The sequence below is a fragment of the Lemur catta genome, chromosome 9 (genome assembly GCF_020740605.2).
Source record: "Lemur catta isolate mLemCat1 chromosome 9, mLemCat1.pri, whole genome shotgun sequence".
Taxonomy (NCBI): Eukaryota; Metazoa; Chordata; class Mammalia; order Primates; family Lemuridae; genus Lemur; species Lemur catta.
This window is the reverse complement of record NC_059136.1, coordinates 51237390-51256913: the sequence shown is the minus strand read 5'-3', so window position 1 is coordinate 51256913 and position 19524 is coordinate 51237390. Positions and strand designations below refer to the sequence as shown.

Below are 19524 nucleotides of genomic sequence, written 5' to 3'. Positions count from 1 at the left end.
TCCTCCCTTTCTTTCTTTTTTTAAACATCTTTTTATTGTAAAAGAAAATGGAAAGAGAAAACCACACAAAACAAATTTATAACTAATTATTTATTACAAAGTGAACACACTTCTGAAACCATCACCCAGGTCCAGAAATAGGACTTTGCCATGCCTCCTAAAAGTTCCCTCTAGGTACGCCACTCCAATCATAACTACCTCTCTTTTTCCATCAGTAAACATTATTCCAACTTTTCTAGTAATCACCTCTTTGCGTTTTAAAGTAGATTATCCAAATCTGTATCCCTAGACACTAGCTATACTTTAGTCTGCAGTTTTTAAAATGTTTGAGACATCTTTTAGATTCCCATTCCATTTCTTTCTATTTCTCAAAATTTATCTGTTGAAGAACTTGGGCTATTTGACCTGTAGAGTTTACCACTGTCGGGATTGTCCCGTTTACATATTCATAATGCAATTCAGTATGTTGCTCTGTCCTCTGTATTTCTGGAAAATTGGCAGCTGGGTTCAGAGACTGTATCAGTCTTCATTTAATCTTTCTGTCAGGATTATAGGAGGCACATAGTATCTGGCTGTCTCTTTTATAGCAGCTTTGTTAGCAGCTATTGATGCCTGCTGCCTGTTTTAATCTATTGAGTTTGCAAAATGGTAAAATTCTAATTTTACCTATTCTTGTTCGTTTGTTAGTTGGACTCCTAATATAAAGAGTCCATTATTATTTGGTTACATGTTGGTACATGTGGGAAAACCAGGATAAATGCTTTTTGCCCATTTTCAAAATTGGTTCCTTCATGTCCTCTGAAGGTGACTAATTTTCTTTATATATATATCATTATGAACTCATAGATCTAAATATATTTGATGGGTTTTCAGTGATTGCAGTAATACCATTATTCAAATTAAAATTGTCACTTCTCTGATCAGTAGAAGCTCTTCAGGTTGGTTCCTGAGTCTTTTTGATCTGACTTCTTGCAGTCGTCTTTGCTGTTGGTATAACAGGATGTTCCAACATCAGCATACATTCCTTGCCACTTACCTGAACTCAGCTGTTTCTCTAAGAAGTCCACATTTCTTTTAGTGAGAAATGGTATTTCAAGATCACAGTCTTGGTGTCATGCATGCTCAGTATTAGTGGATTTGCCATAGCTAGGAAATGTGTGTGTATATATTTAAAGACAAAATACTTGAGGAGTTCATATTGATACTTCAAATTCAAGGTTACAGAAGATTTATTCGAATTCCTTTTCTTTTTTATCTGCATCTCCTTTCTTCCATATGACCCCTGGTTCTTAAGGACACAGGATAACACTAGACTAAAACAAGTTATACTGTATATAGAAATGATGTTTTTGGTCAATGATGGACTGCATATGTGACAGTTATAATAATACTTTATCTTTTCTGTGTTTAGACTTGTATAGATATGCAAATACCATTGTGTTATAATTGCCTACAGTATTGAGTACATTAACATACTGTACAAGTTTGTAGCCTGGAGCGATAGGGTATACTATACAGCCTAGGTGAGTAGTAGGCTATACCACCTAGGTTTGTGTAAGTACACACTGTGATGTCCACACAGTGACAAAATCACCTAACGGAGCATTAGTCAGAACATATCCCTGTTGTTAATTGACACGTGACTATATAATTTTATGCATTTTTTGGGGAAAATAATCCTTAGCTTTTATTAAACTCTGAAAGTAGTCTGTGGTCCCTCAGAATTTAACATCCATAGTTACTTAAAGAGACAGAAGATCTTTTTACCAGACCCATGCCATTCATTACTTTTAAAGATAGTTGTAATATCGGTTGTAATGCTGTTTCGGTCTTCTAAAGCAGTGGTACCCAACCTTTTTGGCACCAGGGACTTGGTTTCATGGAAGACAATTTTTCCACAGATGAGGATGGGGTGCGTGGGGGAGACAGAGCTTAGGTGGTGATGCGAGTGATGGGGAACCGATGGAAATACAGATGAAGGTTCCCTTGCTCACTGACCACTCACTTCCTGCTGTGCAGCCCATTTCCTAACAAGCCACTGGACCAGTACCAGGCCATGGCCTTGGGGTTGGGGACCGCAGTAAAGGGTTTATTGCTCCTGTTCTGTTGATTTTCTACCTTATTAACTTTGAGATATCATAGACTTCTACATTAATGTGAGTTTATTTTCTTTACCTAAAAAGTTGATTTTGTCCTGTCAATTTTTTGACATCTATCAGTTATTTGTGTGTGTATATATACATAAATAACATGCTTATTTCATTAATTATTTTTTCAGAAATGCGAGATAAAATGAGAAAATGGAGAGAAGAAAACTCACGAAATAGTGAGCAAATTGTGGAAGTTGGAGAAGAATTAATTAATGAATATGCTTCTAAGCTTGGAGATGATAGTAAGTGGTTAGTTAATTTATTACATTCAGGCTCAGCACATGTCTCATTTATGGTTCTTTGGTTTTTTTAAAAACTGTCTTTTCAGTTATGTTTTTTCTACTGATTGTATGAATCTTCTCTGTGGCTTTTTATCCTAACAAGTTTAACAATACTTTATTTTGAGGATTTCTAATTACTTGGTAGTTATAAAATATATAGGGATTTTTGTTTTAAAGCTCACAGGGCTGGCAAATATCTGGCCAAAATGTATTTCATAAAGAATCTTTTAGAACAGTAAAGATATTAAATATTAGGTTATTTAGTATGGAAGGTCTGATTTCCTCAAGTAGTAAGTTTGACAGTCAGTATCTCTGACATTTCACTTTGACACTTCTTGTTTGTTTGGTTTTTTTTTAATTGTGAAGGTACATCCTCATTCTTTAAAACACATATTTTGGCTTGTGATTCTCTTTCAATTTTTTTTAGAGCAATTTTTGTGAAACCATGGATAAGTCAAAAATTCATGTTATTTTTGAATATGAGTTCCATCGTGGAACTAGTGCAGTGCAGGCAGCTCAAAATATCAACAAAGTGTTTGGGAAGGATGTGGCTAATGAACACACAGTACCTTGATGGTTTGAGGAGTTCCGTTCTGCTGATTTTAATCTTGAAAATGAGCCATGTGGGCGACCTGAGACCAAGGTGGATAATGATGAACTGAAAAGTTGTAGTGGAAGTGAATCCATCTCAACCTATGTGTGAATTGGCAGCAAGATTTGACATTACTATTTCAACAAAATCAGACTACTTGAAACAAATCGGCAAGGTAAAGAACCTGGATAGATGGGTACCACATGAATTAAATGAGCATCAGAAGAGAAATTGTCTTGGAGCTTGCCTTTCTTTACTGTCACAACATAAAGGCGAACCATTTCTACACTGTATTGTTATGTGTGATGAAAAATGGATCTTTTTGATAATTGCAAGTGTTCGGCACAATGGTTGGATAAAGATGAAATGCTGAAAGATAGTGCAAAACATCTTGCTGACTACCACTGACTATCACTTCTTCCAGGCTTTGGAGCACTTCTTGCAAGGAAAAGTATTCAATTCTCAACAAGGTGTGAAAATGCCTTTCGTGATTTCCTTGCCACTGGCTTTCTAGGCTTCTTTGCTGCTGGCGTAAGCAAGCTACTGTAAAGGTGGCAAAACTGTGTCTATGATTTAGACACATACTTTGATTAATTGTACTGCCTGTTGTTTGAGATAGTGTAAAATCAGACATTTCATATTTAAAGACCTACTAATTGGAGATTTTTACCTTATAAGAGATTAAAATATTTTACATTACTGAAAGCATGTAAGGATGATTCCTTTTCTTAATTCCAGAAATATAATAAACTCAATTTTCAGTTATAAGTAATATTCTCTGAAATGTCAGAAACTAGGAAGAATTTATTAATTTAATTTCTGTTTGGGAAATTTTTATATTAAATTCAGTTTTTTCTCCCTTTTTGTGTATTTAGTTTGGATCATATATGAACAGGTGATGATTGCAGCCCTAGACTATGGTCGGGATGACTTGGCATTGGTAGGTATTTAAAGTAATTATATTTCATGTTATATTTAATTTGCTTTGTGAATTATATACAACAGTTAAGACTTAGTGTATGCCCTATATTGATTGCTTTCCAAAGCTGGCTTTGAATGTTATTCTTAGTAGTGAGTAGTACTAACTAGATACTTTTGGGATATAATATCTTCTTAAGTCTTTTTAATAACCTTGAAAAGTATTATTTAGTATCCCACTTTTACTGAGGAGACTAAATTAGTTGAAGTTTTTCTACTTAATAAGTGATTTATGCTATATTACAGAGTTTAAAATAAAAAAGATAAGAGTTTAAAACAATTTTATTTTTGGGATTGTTGAATGACTTTCATAGTATATTGTGTTAAGTACTGTTATATGTTAAAATTATTAGAAAATCCTGACATGTAAGGAACATGACTTTAAATACTAATACTACTTTTAAAATAAAATTACAATGATAGCTATATTTTTGGACTCCCATGTGCAAGGCACTATGCTTTACATCCTGCTTTTATTTAGTCTTCACAATTATTTCTTGATTTGATTTGTGTTTGATGTTATCATTATATTATTTAATGAATCAGGAGGCAGAGGCTTCTGTTCTGTTGTTCCTATCCTGAATTCTTAAGTGCTACTCTATGCTGCCTGCTCATTTAAACCAAAAGAAAACACAAAAACAAAAAATAGAAATGCCAGGAGAATATTCACATCTGAATTAGTATTGTTCTTTTCAAGGTAATCACCTTGGGTTGGCTATACACATAATTCCAGTAGAGGTACTAGGGGTAAAAACATTCCACAAAACCTTTGTTGGGTTACCTTCAGAACCTATGAGACATAGTCTTTTAAATATCCACAGAGGTGGCTTTATATCTTGAGAGAAATTCTGATTTTTCTTTCTGAAGTTGCCAAATGCCATTTGATAAAGTAGGTAGTCAAATTAGATAATATTAATAGATAAAGCAGTAGATCAAATTAGACAATAACTTTTTTTTTGCAGCAGTGTTTTTTTTAACGGTTCAGATTTTTTATACAGTTAGCTTGATTGAACAAGTAATGATTGACCAACTAATATGATTTTGTATGATGTCAAAGAAATAAATGAACATACCTTTGCTTTTGACTAACTTGAATATTTTTCGTAGTGTGGCAAATTTTCAGCCATAGACTTTGAAGCTATATTTTCATATATTAAAATTTATTTTATTAATAATTAATAGTTTCATCACTAATTAAAGGCATCTTTTTGGTTACTCATGCTTTAGAATGCTTGAATGGATCATTTGCATAATCTTTGACATTTCTAGCACTTCCAGTACTCTTATAATCCCTCATATGTTACTGAGAATATAGATAATAAATAACTGCTTATTTAGTCGAGCTGATGTGTGAATTATGGATACCTGTCCAAAGAAATTGGTACTCCATAGATTTGGTGCTTGTATTTTCTGACTCTGAGTCAGGATATGTGGATTAAAAGAATGACTGATTAATATATGATTTTAACAGGGCAATATTATTTACAAGGGACTTGAGATGAATACCAAAAATCACGGTAGAATGCTTATATTCTAATTAGGAAGAAAAAGCCAGGAAGCTGATTTTGGCATTTAAGTAGGGGCCTGACACATTATGGAGACAGTTTTAAGGAGAAATAATATGACAGTAGTATTTGAAGAGTTATTAGTGGATCTCACAGTCTGTGCGTTTTCCTGGTTAAGAGCATGGTCAGTTTCTAAGAACTGATTGTTGCCTTCACTGTAATTTCATATTTCTTCTTTTACCCCATTATTCATTACTGATTAATTTCACTTCATGTTATTAGATGGCACTAATGAAATTATTCAAAAAGATACATTGAAGACTTTATAGGTCATTCTTTATAGTCCATTTAGTGGATATAATATAATTACCACTTTTCAAATCTTTTTACCAATTATTTTTTCAGTTTTGTCTTCAAGAGTTAAGAAGACAGTTTCCTGGCAGTCACAGAGTCAAACGATTAACGGGCATGAGATTTGAAGCCATGGAAAGGTAAACAAATCTTGTGAACAGTGTGATGCAATTTAAAAATGACAAACATGAAGCCTGTTAATCTTGGTGGTGTTAGTCATTTTTGATTCTAAGCATTCTAGCATGTGAACTAGGATCCCATGGCTTTAATTTGTATTTCTTGATGACTAATGAGGTTGAAAACCTTTTCATGGTTGATTGAATATTTAAATAACTTCTTTTTTAAGTATCTTTTTTATCCTTGCCCATTTTTAAAATAGGGTTGTTTTACCCTTTTTTGATGTTGATTTGTAGTTCTTTATATATTCTGGGTAAAAGAGCTTTGTCAGATATATGTGCTGTGAATATTTTCCCTTATTCTCTGCCTTGGGTATTTATTTTTTAAATGGTACCTTTGGAAACATAGAAGTTTTTAATTTTGATGAAGTTCAGTTTATCAATTTTTCTTTTCTGGTTTTTGATTTTTGTATGAGACTTCTTTTCCCACTACGACATCTCAATGATATTCGCTATATTTTTCTAGAAGCTAGGACCATTTTAAGTTAATTATTTTTCTTTTTGATTTGTGAGAGTGCTTTCAGACCATTTTTCTGTTTGCCATTGCTTTTAAAATTTTATTTTCAGTACTTCTACATGGTTGATTGTGCTGTCCAGTCCAACTATGTCTTTACTGATTATCTGCCTATTATGTCTGTCAATGACTGATAAAGGAGTGTGGAAGTCTCTAATAGTGAATTCACCTATTTCTCCTTGCAGTTCTATTAGTTTTTACCTCATATATTTTGATCCTGTTAATCTTATATGTATTAAGGATTGTTATGTTTTCTTGAAAATGACCCCTTTATAAAATTATTTATCCCTGGTAATTTTCCTTGCTTTGAAGTCTGCTTTGTCTGAAATTAATAAAGCTACCACAGTTTTTTGATTAGTATTATAGCATATCTTTCTCCATCCCTTTATTTTTAATCTGTTGTATTTTTATATTGAGAGTGAGTTTTATGTAGACATTTAATTGGGTCATGATTTTTAATCCACTTTGATAGTCTTTGTCTTTTAATTGTTGTATTTAGACCATTCACATTTAAAGTGATTATTGATATAATTGGTTTAATATCTACTATATTCATAACAATTTTCTTTTGCTTGCTCGTGTTCTTTCTTTTTTCTATCTTTTGTTGTTTCTCTTTTCTTCCTTCCCTGGTTTAATTGAGCATTTTATAGGATTTCATTTTTTCTCTCTCAGTGTATCAGTTATACTTTATACTTCTTTTTAAATTTTTTTAATGGTTGTCCTTCACTTTGCAATATACATTTATAACTAATCCAACTCCACTTTCAAATAACACTATACTGCTTCACAGGTAGTGCAAATACCTTACAAAAGAATATTTTTCAATTCCTCCCTTTTGTCATTTATAACATTGCCTTTATTCATTTCACTTACCCATAAACTATAATCCCTGAATATGCTGTTGCTATTACTGTTTTGAACAAACTGTTATCTGATCAATTAAGAATAAGAAAAATAAAAGATTCTATTTTACCTTCATTTATTCATTTTCTACTACTCTTCCTTTCTTTATATAGATCAAAGTTTCTGACTAGTATAATTTTCTTTTTCTCCGAAGAGCAGCTTTTAGCATTTCTTGCAGGTCTACTGTCAGCAATTTTTTTTAATTTTTTGTTTGTCAGGGAGTTCATATTTCTCGCTCACTTTTGATATGGACAATTTCTTAGGGTACAGAATTCCAGGGTGGTGGTTTCTCTTAGAACACTTTAAATAGTTCATTATGCTCTTTTCTTACTTGCGTAGTTTCTGAAGAGAAGTCTGATATAATTCTTATCCTCGAGCCTACATCAATAAGGTGTTTTTTTTTCTGTCTTCTTTCAAGATTTTCTGTCTTGGATTTTCTAGAGTTTGAATGTGATATGTGTAGGTGTAGATTTTTTTGGTATTTATCCTTCTTGATGTTCTTAGAGCTTCCTGGATCTGTAGTTTTACATCATAAATTTGGAAACTTCTCAGCCCTTATTATTTAAAACCTTTCTTATGTCCCTTTCTCTCTTTCTTTTCCTTCTGTTATTCCCATTACACATATGCTACATTTTTTTTTGTTGTTCTCTTATTTTACTGTCTTTTCTCTTTGCATTTCAGGTTTTTAAGATTTTGTTGATATTTCTTCAAGCTCAGTGGTTCTTTTTGGGTCATGTCTAGTTTATCGATAAGCCATCAAAGGCATTCTTCATTTCTGTTACATTGTTTTTGATTTCTAGCATTTTCTTTTGATTCTTTTTTTGAGTTTCCATCTCTGTTTACATTACCCATTTTTCTTGTTCACTTTTTCCATTAGAGCCATAAACATACAAATAGTTGTTTAAATTCCCAGTCTGTTAATGCCAACATTTCTGCCATATCTGAGTCTGGTTCTGATGCTTGTTCTGTCTCTTCAACCTGTGTGGCTAGTTTTTACTTCATATTTTGGCCAAATTGAATCAGCATATTTTTGAAATAGTTTTTCTCTAAGTACTTTATGCATAACTTGTTTTCCTTAAAAAAGTAAGACTATAGTAAACTTTTACTGTTAAATGAAGATGAGAAGATTTAGATAGCAATTATAAATGCATATAAAGCCCTGCCATTTTAGTCTTTAATCTTTCTCTGTATTGACTATTTATCATTATATTTTTAAGGTAATGATTCCTGATGTTTCTTTTCTTTTTTTTTTTTTGAAAATAGATATGATGATGCTATACAGCTATATGATCGAATTTTACAAGAAGATCCAACTAACACTGTAAGTTTGCAGATTGTCTGGAATATGATCTAGAGTTTAATTTAAAAGATGAAATTATTAATAATTCATAGAGGAAATAATGGAAAGATACATGAGGAACCAGGTTTTATTTTTTATTTTAAATAGTTCATGATGGGTCACATTTTATTTTAAATAGATTTATGACTATCCAATAAAATTCACTTTTAGAAAATATCTTACTAGAAAAGAAGCTAGTTAAAATTTGGAAAGGTAGACTGTATGCTTACATGAAAGCCTAGGAGAGCTCAGTGTGTTGTAATATTTTAAAATTTATGAAATACTAACTTGTCTAGTTTGTGTAGTTAATTTTAGTTGTCTTAATGAAAAATGAAAGAAATCAACTTGATAATTGCTTAGGAATTAATGAAGGTATTTTATTTTGTTTTTGCTTTTTTTCTCCTGATACATGAATAAGAAGAATATGTGCTCATGTATACAGACACCTTTGTGTGTGTGTGTGTGTGTGTGTGTGTATATACACACACCTTTAATTTATTCTGAGTTTGAACAAATACAGTTTATTGGACAATATATTTGTTCTAAAGATACCTATATAGTAGTAGTTTTTCAAATGTTGAGAAAATTTTAGTTTATTATATAGGCATAATAGCTTCCTCAGACTTCCTTTTACTAAATAAAACGTTATATAGAGACTTTAGATAATATAGCATTTTAATGTTTTATATAATTATTTCTAGGCATACAGATGCCTGCTAAAAGAAAATAAATATTTTTAAAATTTTTAACTAGAAATCATTTTTTTTCCTTTTATAAAAGGAAAAATTGTTATAGAAACACAGTACACATACATGAAGGTTTTCTCTTACTTGGCAAATAATTCTTTAAATATAGATTTTTTTTTTTTTTTTTTGAGACAGAGGCTCACTCTGTTGCCCGGGCTAGAGTGAGTGCCGTGGCGTCAGCTTAGCTTACAGCAACCTCAGACTCCTGGGCTCGAGCAATCCTCCTGCCTCAGCCTCCGGAGTAGCTGGGACTACAGGCATGTACCATCATGCCCGGCTAATTTTTTCTATATATATATGTTTTTAGCTGTCCGTATAATTTCTTTTCTATTTTTAGTAGAGACGGGATCTCGCTCTTGCTCAGACTGGTCTCGAACTCCTGAGCTCAAACAATCCGCCCGCCTTGGCCTCCCAGAGTGCTAGGATTACAGGCGTGAGCCACCGCACCCGGCCTAAATATAGATTTTAAAAAATGATAAGGTATAACCCTGGATTTTAAGATATAAAATGCTTAATAATTGAACAACAGTAAATTGATTAATTTTAAATAAATTCTACTAGCTCAGGAAATTATTTAATATTGAAATATGTAGTTTCTAGAGCACACTGATCCCAGGCATTGGTCATAAATCCCCATCTCTGCTTATTTCTTTTGATATTTTGTAGTTATGTATTGTAGTAGTTGGTATGTTGCTTAAATGATAGATTCTTACTGTTAGTATTATCCCACCTCAGGGACATTTTTTTCTGGAAACTTCCTAGGGTTTTGGGGGCTTTTCTTGGGCAGATATTTGTATGGAAAGGTTTCATTATTTTTTGAGGATTCTCAGAATGCAGAAGGTTCAGGGAAAAGTTTTGACAGCTGCAAACCCCCTGTAATGAAAAACAAAAATAAGAAATAGTTTCCATTAGTCTATCTAGATACTATCAATAAAGAGAAAGTTAAAATTGGAAAGTTTTGAAATAATTTTCTTTTTTTTTTTGATATGCAAACATTCATTGACTTGGAGGCACGTTCTCAGCACATTGAATTTGTTTTTAAATTTTATTTCAGAATATTATGGGGGTACAAACATTTTGGGTACGTGAACTGCTTTTGTACCATATCAGTCAAAGCTATAAGTGTGCCATCACCCAGATAGTATGCATTGTACTTGATAGGTGTGAATTTACCTGTCCCCTCTTTCCGCCTCCTACCTGCTTGATTTCCAATGAATGTTATTTCCTGTATACACATAAGTGTTGATTGATTAATTCCAATTTAATGGTGAGTACGTGTGGTGTTTGTTTTTCCATTCTTGTGATACTTCATTTAGAATAATGGTCTCCAGTTCCATTCAGATTAATATAAGAGGTATTAGTTCACTATTGTTTTTTATGGCTGAGTAGTACTGTATGGTATACATATACCACATTTTATTAATTGAAATAATTTTCTCATCTTAACTGTCTTAATAGCTTACCATCTGTCTTAATAAAACAATTTCTTATAAAAAGCACCATTTTTTCCCTTAAGATTTTCTCATGTACTTACTTCAATTATAAGGCTTTATTGCAGTCAGAGATACTAGTTTTCCACTTAACCATAGATTGAAAAAAATGAAATCAAATTTCTGAAAAGAGTTTCTGAGTTTTATATATTTTTCTCATACCAGGTTAAAAATCAATAGCTAGTAATTTAAGTCATTTTTGTTTTGAAATTAGGAGTCAAATATTTTACTTCTCAGTTTAAGTTGGGGATATTTTTTATAAGTTATTTCACTTCAGGATGTAAGATAATATGTAATTAAATATTGTTCTGTCTTTGTAGTATTACCTTCCATATTTTATAGCTTTTTTATGACTTTTAAGGCTGGCTAAAAGAGAAATCCAGAGGCCAGGCTCATGCCTGTAATCCTAGTACTCTGAGAGGCTGAAGTGGAAGGATTGCTTGAGCTCAGGAGTTCGAGACCAACCTGTGCAACAGCGAGACCCCATCTCTACAAAAAAATAGGAAAAAATGAGCCAGGCATAGTGGCATGTGCCTGTAGTCCCAGCTACTTGGGAGGCTGAGGCAGGAGGATCGCTTGAGCCCAGGAGTTGGAGATTGCAGTGAGCTATTATGACATCACTGCACTCTACCCAGGGTGACAGAGTGAGATCCTGTCTCCAAAAAAAAAAAAAAAGAAAGAAATCCAGATGGTTCCCGCCATAGAATGTGTGAGGTGGTACAGGTTGAGAGCATCCCTAATCTGAAAATTTGAAATCTGAAATGCTCCAAAATCTAAAACTTTTTGAGTTCCAACATGACACCACAAATGGCAAATTCCACACTTGACCACATATAATGGGTTGCAGTCAAAACTCTGTTTCATGCACAAACTTATTTAAAATAGTATAAAATTACCTTCAGGCTATGGGCATAGGAAATAAATGAATTTCATGTTTAGAGTTTGATCCCATCCCCATGGTATCTCTCATTACATATATGCAAATATTCCAAAATATGAAAAAAATCAAAATCTGAAACACTTTTGTTCCTAAGTATTTTGGGTAAGGGGTACTCAACCTATTGTAACTAAATCCTTTAGTGGCCACGTTAACATTTTAGAACAAGGTGACTAAATTCAGCTTTGCTAAATGTATTATTCTTTCATCAAACATTCTCTAATATCCACTCAGTTTCTCCTTTCCTTCTGTAAACATTAGGTACTTCTCATGAGCTGCCAAAGTGTTGCTATTACTAAGAATAAAGATGCTGTTTCTGTTCCTGTATCCTTAGAAAGCACTGTGTTGGATGGACATTGAAGGAGAAAACAAAACCACATAAGCCCTAGATCTAATAAAGTGTAGTGGAAGACTTTCCTTATATGTAACAGTTAAGTTTGTGTAGAAGGTATCACTGTTCTTTTTTCACAACTTTAATGTATTATCTCAAAGGTAGAAAAGTCTAGTTTCATCCTCATCCATAGTTATAATTTATACTTTTATACTATTATTCTCCTCATTGTCTAAAAGTGATCATGTGACCCTTTTGTCTTAAGCCTCTGTGTTCCTTGATATCTAGTATAGAAATGAGATTGTTCATTCAAGTTTTAAGGGGCTCCCCTTCCTACTCACATGCATTCATTCTTTCAGAAAACATTTGTTGAGTGCATGCAGTGTGCTTGGTGCTGGGAACAGGATGAATTAGCATCTTGACTTTGCTTTTAGGGAGGCAACATGATGTAATGAACAGATTGTGGACTTTGAAATAGATTTATTAAATTCTGATTCTTTGATGACTTGCTGCATGAGTTTTGAGCCTTGTAGGCCTTGAGGGATGAGTGTGGCTTAAATGAAACAAAGACAGTAGGCTGAAGAAAGACATGTCCCAACTGAATGGCATGAGTAAGCCTTAGCATTATTAAAGTGCAAGGCCTGCTTAGGAAAGAAAGAATAAGATGATTAGAATGGAACTTTTCAAATTTTTCTTTTGACGGGGTGGTAGTGAAATGAGATACCTTCTCCCCACCTATTTTTAAAAGTTGTGAAATATTCTTTTGAAAAAGTAATATATACTCATGTTAAAAACTACAGACAGAATGAAGTAATATTAATACATGGCAAAAAATAAGTCTGTCCTCCTACCCATGAGCTTAAGTCCTCCTTCTCTTAGGCAAATACTGTTAACAATTTGTTTGTGTTCTCAGATATTTCTTTCATGCACAAATAGGTGTGCGTTGTGTGTGTGTATTCCTTTTGACAGGGAAAATGCTTAGAATTGCAAATGTGGCATATTCTACTTAGCAATATATTTTAAAGGTCATGCCATGTTAGCACATCCTTTATATTATTCTGTTGAGTAGCTACATAGCATTGCATTGAGTGGATATATAGTCCATTGTCTTGATAAAAAAGTTTCTTTAACTGAGTCCCCTTTGGTGAACTCTTAGGTTGATTCTGATATCTTCCTCTCAGAAACAGGGTTGCAGTGGATGTCATCTGTGGGATGAATCCTTAGAAGTGAAATATCCGGGTCAGGAAGTCCATGCATTTTGAATTTTGATTGATGTTACTAAATTTCCCCCTAAAAAGGCTTTTTAGTCATCTATACCCATTTCTGTGGTGTATGAGAGTGCCACTTTGCCTGATCTTCCCACATGGTTTATTATGATCTTTTTTGTTTTAATCTTTGCAACTATAATTGGCTAAAAATCTTACCTTGTTAAAATTTGCATATTAGTAATGTTGGACATCTTTTAATATTCTTAAATAGTTATTTTTATTTTTCTTTCTGAACTGTCTCCTGTCTTTTTCAAATGAAATTTCATTTCTGTTCTGGTTGAGGAAAGGATGAAATTCTGGTGCTCTGCCTAGTTAACCTTCTCCCTCCACTGATTGACCTCTGAGGAAAATGATACTTTATACCACTAAGTTGGTTCATTGTACAGTGTAGCTAGAGGTGCAACAAGAGGATCTACATTTGTGACCAGTTATACTTCAGAATTTTAATTTTTATTCTTTGAGAATGGAGAGTAAAGTTAAATTTTGATTTGGTAAATACCATCAGATATTTTTAGAGATAACTTGTCAGGGATATGGGATATGGTCTGAAGAAGGTGAGAAGAGAGAAGTAATTTGGAAGTTCTTCTTAGGCCAGAGATTATGGGGATCTAAAACTAAGACAAGTGGAATTGTAGAGGATAGGGAGATGAATAAAAGTATATTTTTAATAGAAATAAACAATTAAAACTTAGATGCAAATATGTTGTTCAAGAAGAATAGCTCTCAAGTATAATAATTGTAGTCTCTAGGCTATCAAAGACAAGTATTGGACTAGGCGCACTGTGACCTTTTATTCTGACCCCAATTTTGTCCTTTGCATAGAACAGTGCCCAGCATTTGATAGGCTTTCAGTGAATATTTGTTGAATGAATGTCTTTCAGAAAAAAAGTCCAATCATTATTATATTTTAATTGATTTCATATTTCAGAAAGGTCAGGTTTTTCCCTGAATTGTAAACTCTGCCTAGTATGATATATCAAATATTTGAAGTCTTATTTTGGAATTAGATATAATTACCTGTGTGCCAAAAGTAAAGATGTTCTTAAAAGCTCACATTTTCAGGTTGTGGGCATAGCCTTGGAGGCAGGAGAACCTGAAACTCTGCTTTCCCTTTGCTGACCAACTATCCATTTCTTTCTGGGTCCCTAAATCTGGAGTGGTTATGGGGGGATTCTAGATTATATTTTGCTGGTAGGCCCTAATCCTTTAATCCTTTTCTATGTAGTAGCTCTTCCCCAAGTAGTCTATTTTTTTTTTTTAAGATACTACTTGTCTTTCAGGAAAAATTGCTAGCTAGCCCATTGTATGTAACATTACAGAAAGCATGTAGCCGATTTGATGAAGATTTATTCATGGTCCTTAAAAGTTTAAAATGAATTATATAAATTCCTGTTTATTGTTTGGCATTAGTGTATATAGCTTTGGTTGGGAAAATCCTATAGAAGCATAACTGGGCAAATTCTCGTCTTCCCTTGGGTCCATCTCCTCTGTAGCTACCTCCCCTTTGATTGTTTCAGTAAAAATTACAATAACCTTTATGCTTCCCCTGAAATTTAAAAGATACTGTACCCAAGTGTTCCTTCTTGGGTTTATTTATATTGTAGTTATATATACTTCACCTAGAAAATGTGAATTCTCTGAGACTAGGGATTTAGTCTTATTTGATGTTCATTGAAGAAAACAGAATAGGATCTGTGTTGTTGACGAGTTGATTTACTTTTGAATAATGGAGTAAATTGTTCGTGGTGTATGCTATTCTTTTAGTAGAGTGGTTCTCGCTATCATACATGGGTTTTTCAAAACTATTGCATTTCTTAATGCCTCCAGATTGCTTATTCAGAACATCAATTAGGGCAGCTGAGAAATTATTTGAAGTGGTATAGGCTAAAAATCTTTTAAACTTTTGAGAGGGAAAAATGCAATAGTTAGCATTGATTAAGGGATGATAAAATTATTTAACGTGCTTTGATTTTGTGAATTTTTTTAAAAAAACTTTTCATCTGAGTAAAGCATGTTCAAAGAACTGCTTATATGATCATCTAGATTTTTTCCTGCTTTACAACTGACTTAGAATAAAGCTGCAGCTTTCTGTTAATAATACAAAGCAGAGACTGTGATAAATATGAGGACCGGGTGAAAGGAGTGATAGAATTGAGGAAGTGATGATGATGACAGGTAATGTTTATTGAATATTTACTATGGCCCATCACTGAGCTAAGTACTTTATGTATGTATCTTATTAAGTATCACTACAGTCCTGTCAGATATTGTCTTTATTTTATGGGCAAACAAGATTACAGAGAAGTTAAGTGACTTGCCCAAGATTATACAGTTAGTAAGAAACTCTGGATAGGCAGTTTGATGCCAGAGCTAAAGACTATAAATCCATGAAGAAACAAAGAAGCAATGGTAATGAATGTAATTGGGACTAGCTAATTAATATACATGGGCAACCAAGTGTCCCCTCTACAGAAATTTCATTATGTAAATTTAGTTATTTAACCACATTGTACTTGCCACTGTCAAAGAGTATGTGAAGTCTAATAATAACTTGTTTTTATATTTTAAAATCTCCGAAGCATAATTTTTGCTTTATAGAATATTATACTAGGGAAGCTATGATAGAAGGAAATTTATCTTTTTTACAAGCCTTTTTTGTGTGCTCTGGTTAAGATCCAAAAGGCAAGAGAATCCTTTTTTGAACCTTATTTGGGTTGCCTGGTAATCATTCGAACCCAGGGTTTTGTGTGGCTTTTGGGGGACATGCTACTTGACCTTTTATTCACAGTTAGACGTATGAGTAAGGAATTGGACAGCTGAATACTAAGTGTACAGAGAGTAAGAGACTATGGCAGAAAAAATAAGTATATAGATTCAGGAGCTGTAGGCTTTGGTTTTTGTCTGTGTAAAACGAAGAGATTTAATTATCACTGCCTACCCCTTACGTTCTTTCCAGCTGTAAAATTTGTGACATATTCATTTATTCTGTAGGTGGTTACTGATCATCCGCTTCCTTCAGTGTCTAGTACTGTTTTTTATGAATGTGCAAAAACTGAGATGTGTGTTTCTGTTTTTATCTTAATTTTTTGCACCAGTATCTTTCTTATTATAATTGGTTGTATATTTTACGTGATATGTTATATATTGTGTTTGTTTAAAAATTTAGATATACTTTGAAGCAGATGACAAAACTTTTAGATTTTAAATGGCTTTTCTTTTATAATTTATCCCGTATCATAACGAGTACTTTTTGAAGTTTCACATTTTATAATAGAAATTTTAACTCCAAATGTTAAAATCACTTATAAAATGTAGAACAGTTTTCATTTTTTAAGACTTAAGTTGACTTTTGCTAAGATTGATCCAAACAAGATATTTAGAAAAATTTGGAACTTTGGTATATTTTACAGGAAAACAAGTACAAGAAAGAAATGCAAAATTAAAGTGGATAAATATTCAAGACTTGACTTAACATTTAGTCTATGCTGTTTTTTTTTAAACTGTTTCGACATATAATTGACAGAATAAACAGCACAAATTTAAGGTGTATAATTTGATAAGTTTTCACATTTGTATATACCAATGAAACCATTACCACCACAATCAAGATAGTGAACAAAACCATCATCCTCAAAAGTTTCCCAGCCTGATCAGAAAAGTGTTTGAGGCTAATTATTTGCCATTACTGTGGTGAGAACCTTCTGGGTACTCTATCCAATGCCCAGTGAATCCTGCCATTTTCCACTCTGGCTGGTAGCAGGGGCACAGCTGGGCACTGAGTCCCCCAAACTTTTCTGGTGGTTCTTTCCCTGGCCTTGAGTAGTTTCCTCACCTGCATACACTAATCAGTACAAAGCTGAGTATTCAAGGGGGAACCCTCTGCAGACCTCCAGAGTCCTTATTCTGTATTTTTATTCTTCTGTGGTACTCTGCCTCTTTGATCTTCCTGGACTCTCAGCTCCTTCTCCTGAGCTCAGGGAGTTCTCAGGGCTCAATCTGGTTTTCCCCTCCCTGCACAGCACCCTTGAAACTTCCTCAAGGCAGTGAGCCAGGGCAATAAAAATAGAGCTTACCTGGTTTGTTTCCTACTTCTCAGGGATCATTGTCCTTCATTGCCTGCTGTCCTGTACCTTAAAGCAGGAGAAGTAAATTTGGTCTCTGTTACTTTATTTTGGTTGAAAATTAAGTCCCTGTTTAATACTAATTTAAAATGATCACAATAAAGATTGGTATTTATGCTCCAATGAGGTATTATTTTTCTTTAAAAGAAATAACCTGGACCGGGCTGTTATTTAGTAAAAAGTGTATGACTTAATAATATACCTATGCTCATATAGTAGTGATTGCTGAGTAACTTTTTTTTTAAAGCTGCCACATATAGCAGCTTAAAGGAGGATTGGCTTTTCATAACTGAATGGTTACCACTTAAAAGTTTGTTTTAAACTTTAGAATATTAGGACCTAAAATGCTATATCTTAGGTTTTACATGATGTTTACATATAATAGAGTGGGGCATGCTTCCCAAATTGATTAAGAAAGCCTTGTATTTAAAATCTTTTATTATACCTCAGTGAAGTTTTAGTTAGGTGGAAAAACTCTTAGTTTTTAAAATTGGCTATTCCAAAGTTAATGCTAAATTTCTGTTTTACATAATTCTTACAAAATTATGACATTACTCCCACCACAAATTCACATCATTCAAAATAACAGTAATACATTATTTAATTTGTAATATTTCAGCTTCCTTTCAGGAAGTCTTGTAGAAGAATCTAGGATGGAAATCAGAAATTTTGGATCTCCTAATTCTACTTTTTTTGATACATTTAAGTTGATTACACCTTTATTTCCCTATCATTTACAAAAGTATTATCTTTTAAAAGTCATTTTCAAAGACTCATTGTCTTTGAAAACACTCTAGGGCAGTGCTTTACAAACTGTCTTCTGCAGAATGCTGCTGACCAAGAAAATTTAGTACGTGTTCAACAGTAGAGGAATGTTCTGTTGTCAAATAACTGAAAAAAATGAGTTTAACAAAGTTAGTTGTTTTCAGTACACTCTTCATGAAACTTATATTGTACATGACAATGCCCATTACAGTGTTCATATCACACTTCTTATTAATACTAAAGATGTGTTAATTGCTATTCATAGTTATACTTTGACTTTTTGTCTGATTTGTGACATTTGAATTCAAAATGTTCTACAGGTTTTCACTGCACCTGTAGTATCTCATCTCAGCTGTTGCAAGTCCTTTAAGGATTGGGACAAGATATAAATATAAAACAAGTGAGTCTGTGCCAGTCATTCAAAGATGTCTTAGAGCTTTGTGGCAAGGCTTAACACATAAATGTTAAGCATAGAACTGAAGGTTTAAAAAAAAAAGGGAAGATAGGTAACATGTTAATTGCTTTGCCTTGATACTTGGAGATAGATGGTATTACTGACCTTTGGAGAGGTTAAAAATGCTGATTAAGTAACAAGAGTTGGTTTTCAACTTCTTGTCTTTTTGATTTCAAAACCTAGATTCTTTTTGCTCTATCACATTGCTGGTGGAAGTAGTGTCATGAAAAATGAAGAGAATAAATTATGTTTCAAATGGTGCTGGATCAGATATTATATGCCCCAAAGAAATCAGTTTCTTGGTTATATGTTAATTTATCCCTTGTTTATAAATATTTTTGGAAGTAGTTGGGACAAGGCTCCCAAGTCTAATGTTCTGCCTTTAGGATTTGAGTTACTTTCAGAGCTTTACTTTTGCTTATTTTCTGAATTCTTAAGAGTTGGTAAACTTTACATTTTGTGGTGCTTTTTATATTTGAGTGTGCCTACTGTTTGGCAAACATTGTTCTAGGCCTTTGACATCACCCAAATAATCAAAGATATACATTCTTAAAATATCATTTTTATTACCAAAATATTACCACAATTATTATAAGTATTGTTCTTGCCCTAATTTATTGGAG

The 19524-nt window shown here is 33.0% G+C and overlaps 1 protein-coding gene across 3 annotated transcripts in view; it reads left to right on the top strand.

The window, feature by feature from the left end:
• Nucleotides 1-19524, top strand: part of EMC2 (ER membrane protein complex subunit 2) — a 49626-nt gene that overhangs the window by 10973 nt on the left and 19129 nt on the right. For all 3 annotated transcript variants that reach the window (XM_045560429.1, XM_045560428.1, XM_045560430.1), the window contains exons 2-5: nt 2279-2392; nt 3899-3963; nt 5912-5997; nt 8714-8771. In XM_045560429.1, the coding sequence (XP_045416385.1) occupies nt 2279-2392; nt 3899-3963; nt 5912-5997; nt 8714-8771 (323 nt within the window). The remainder of the gene's footprint in view (nt 1-2278; nt 2393-3898; nt 3964-5911; nt 5998-8713; nt 8772-19524) is intronic.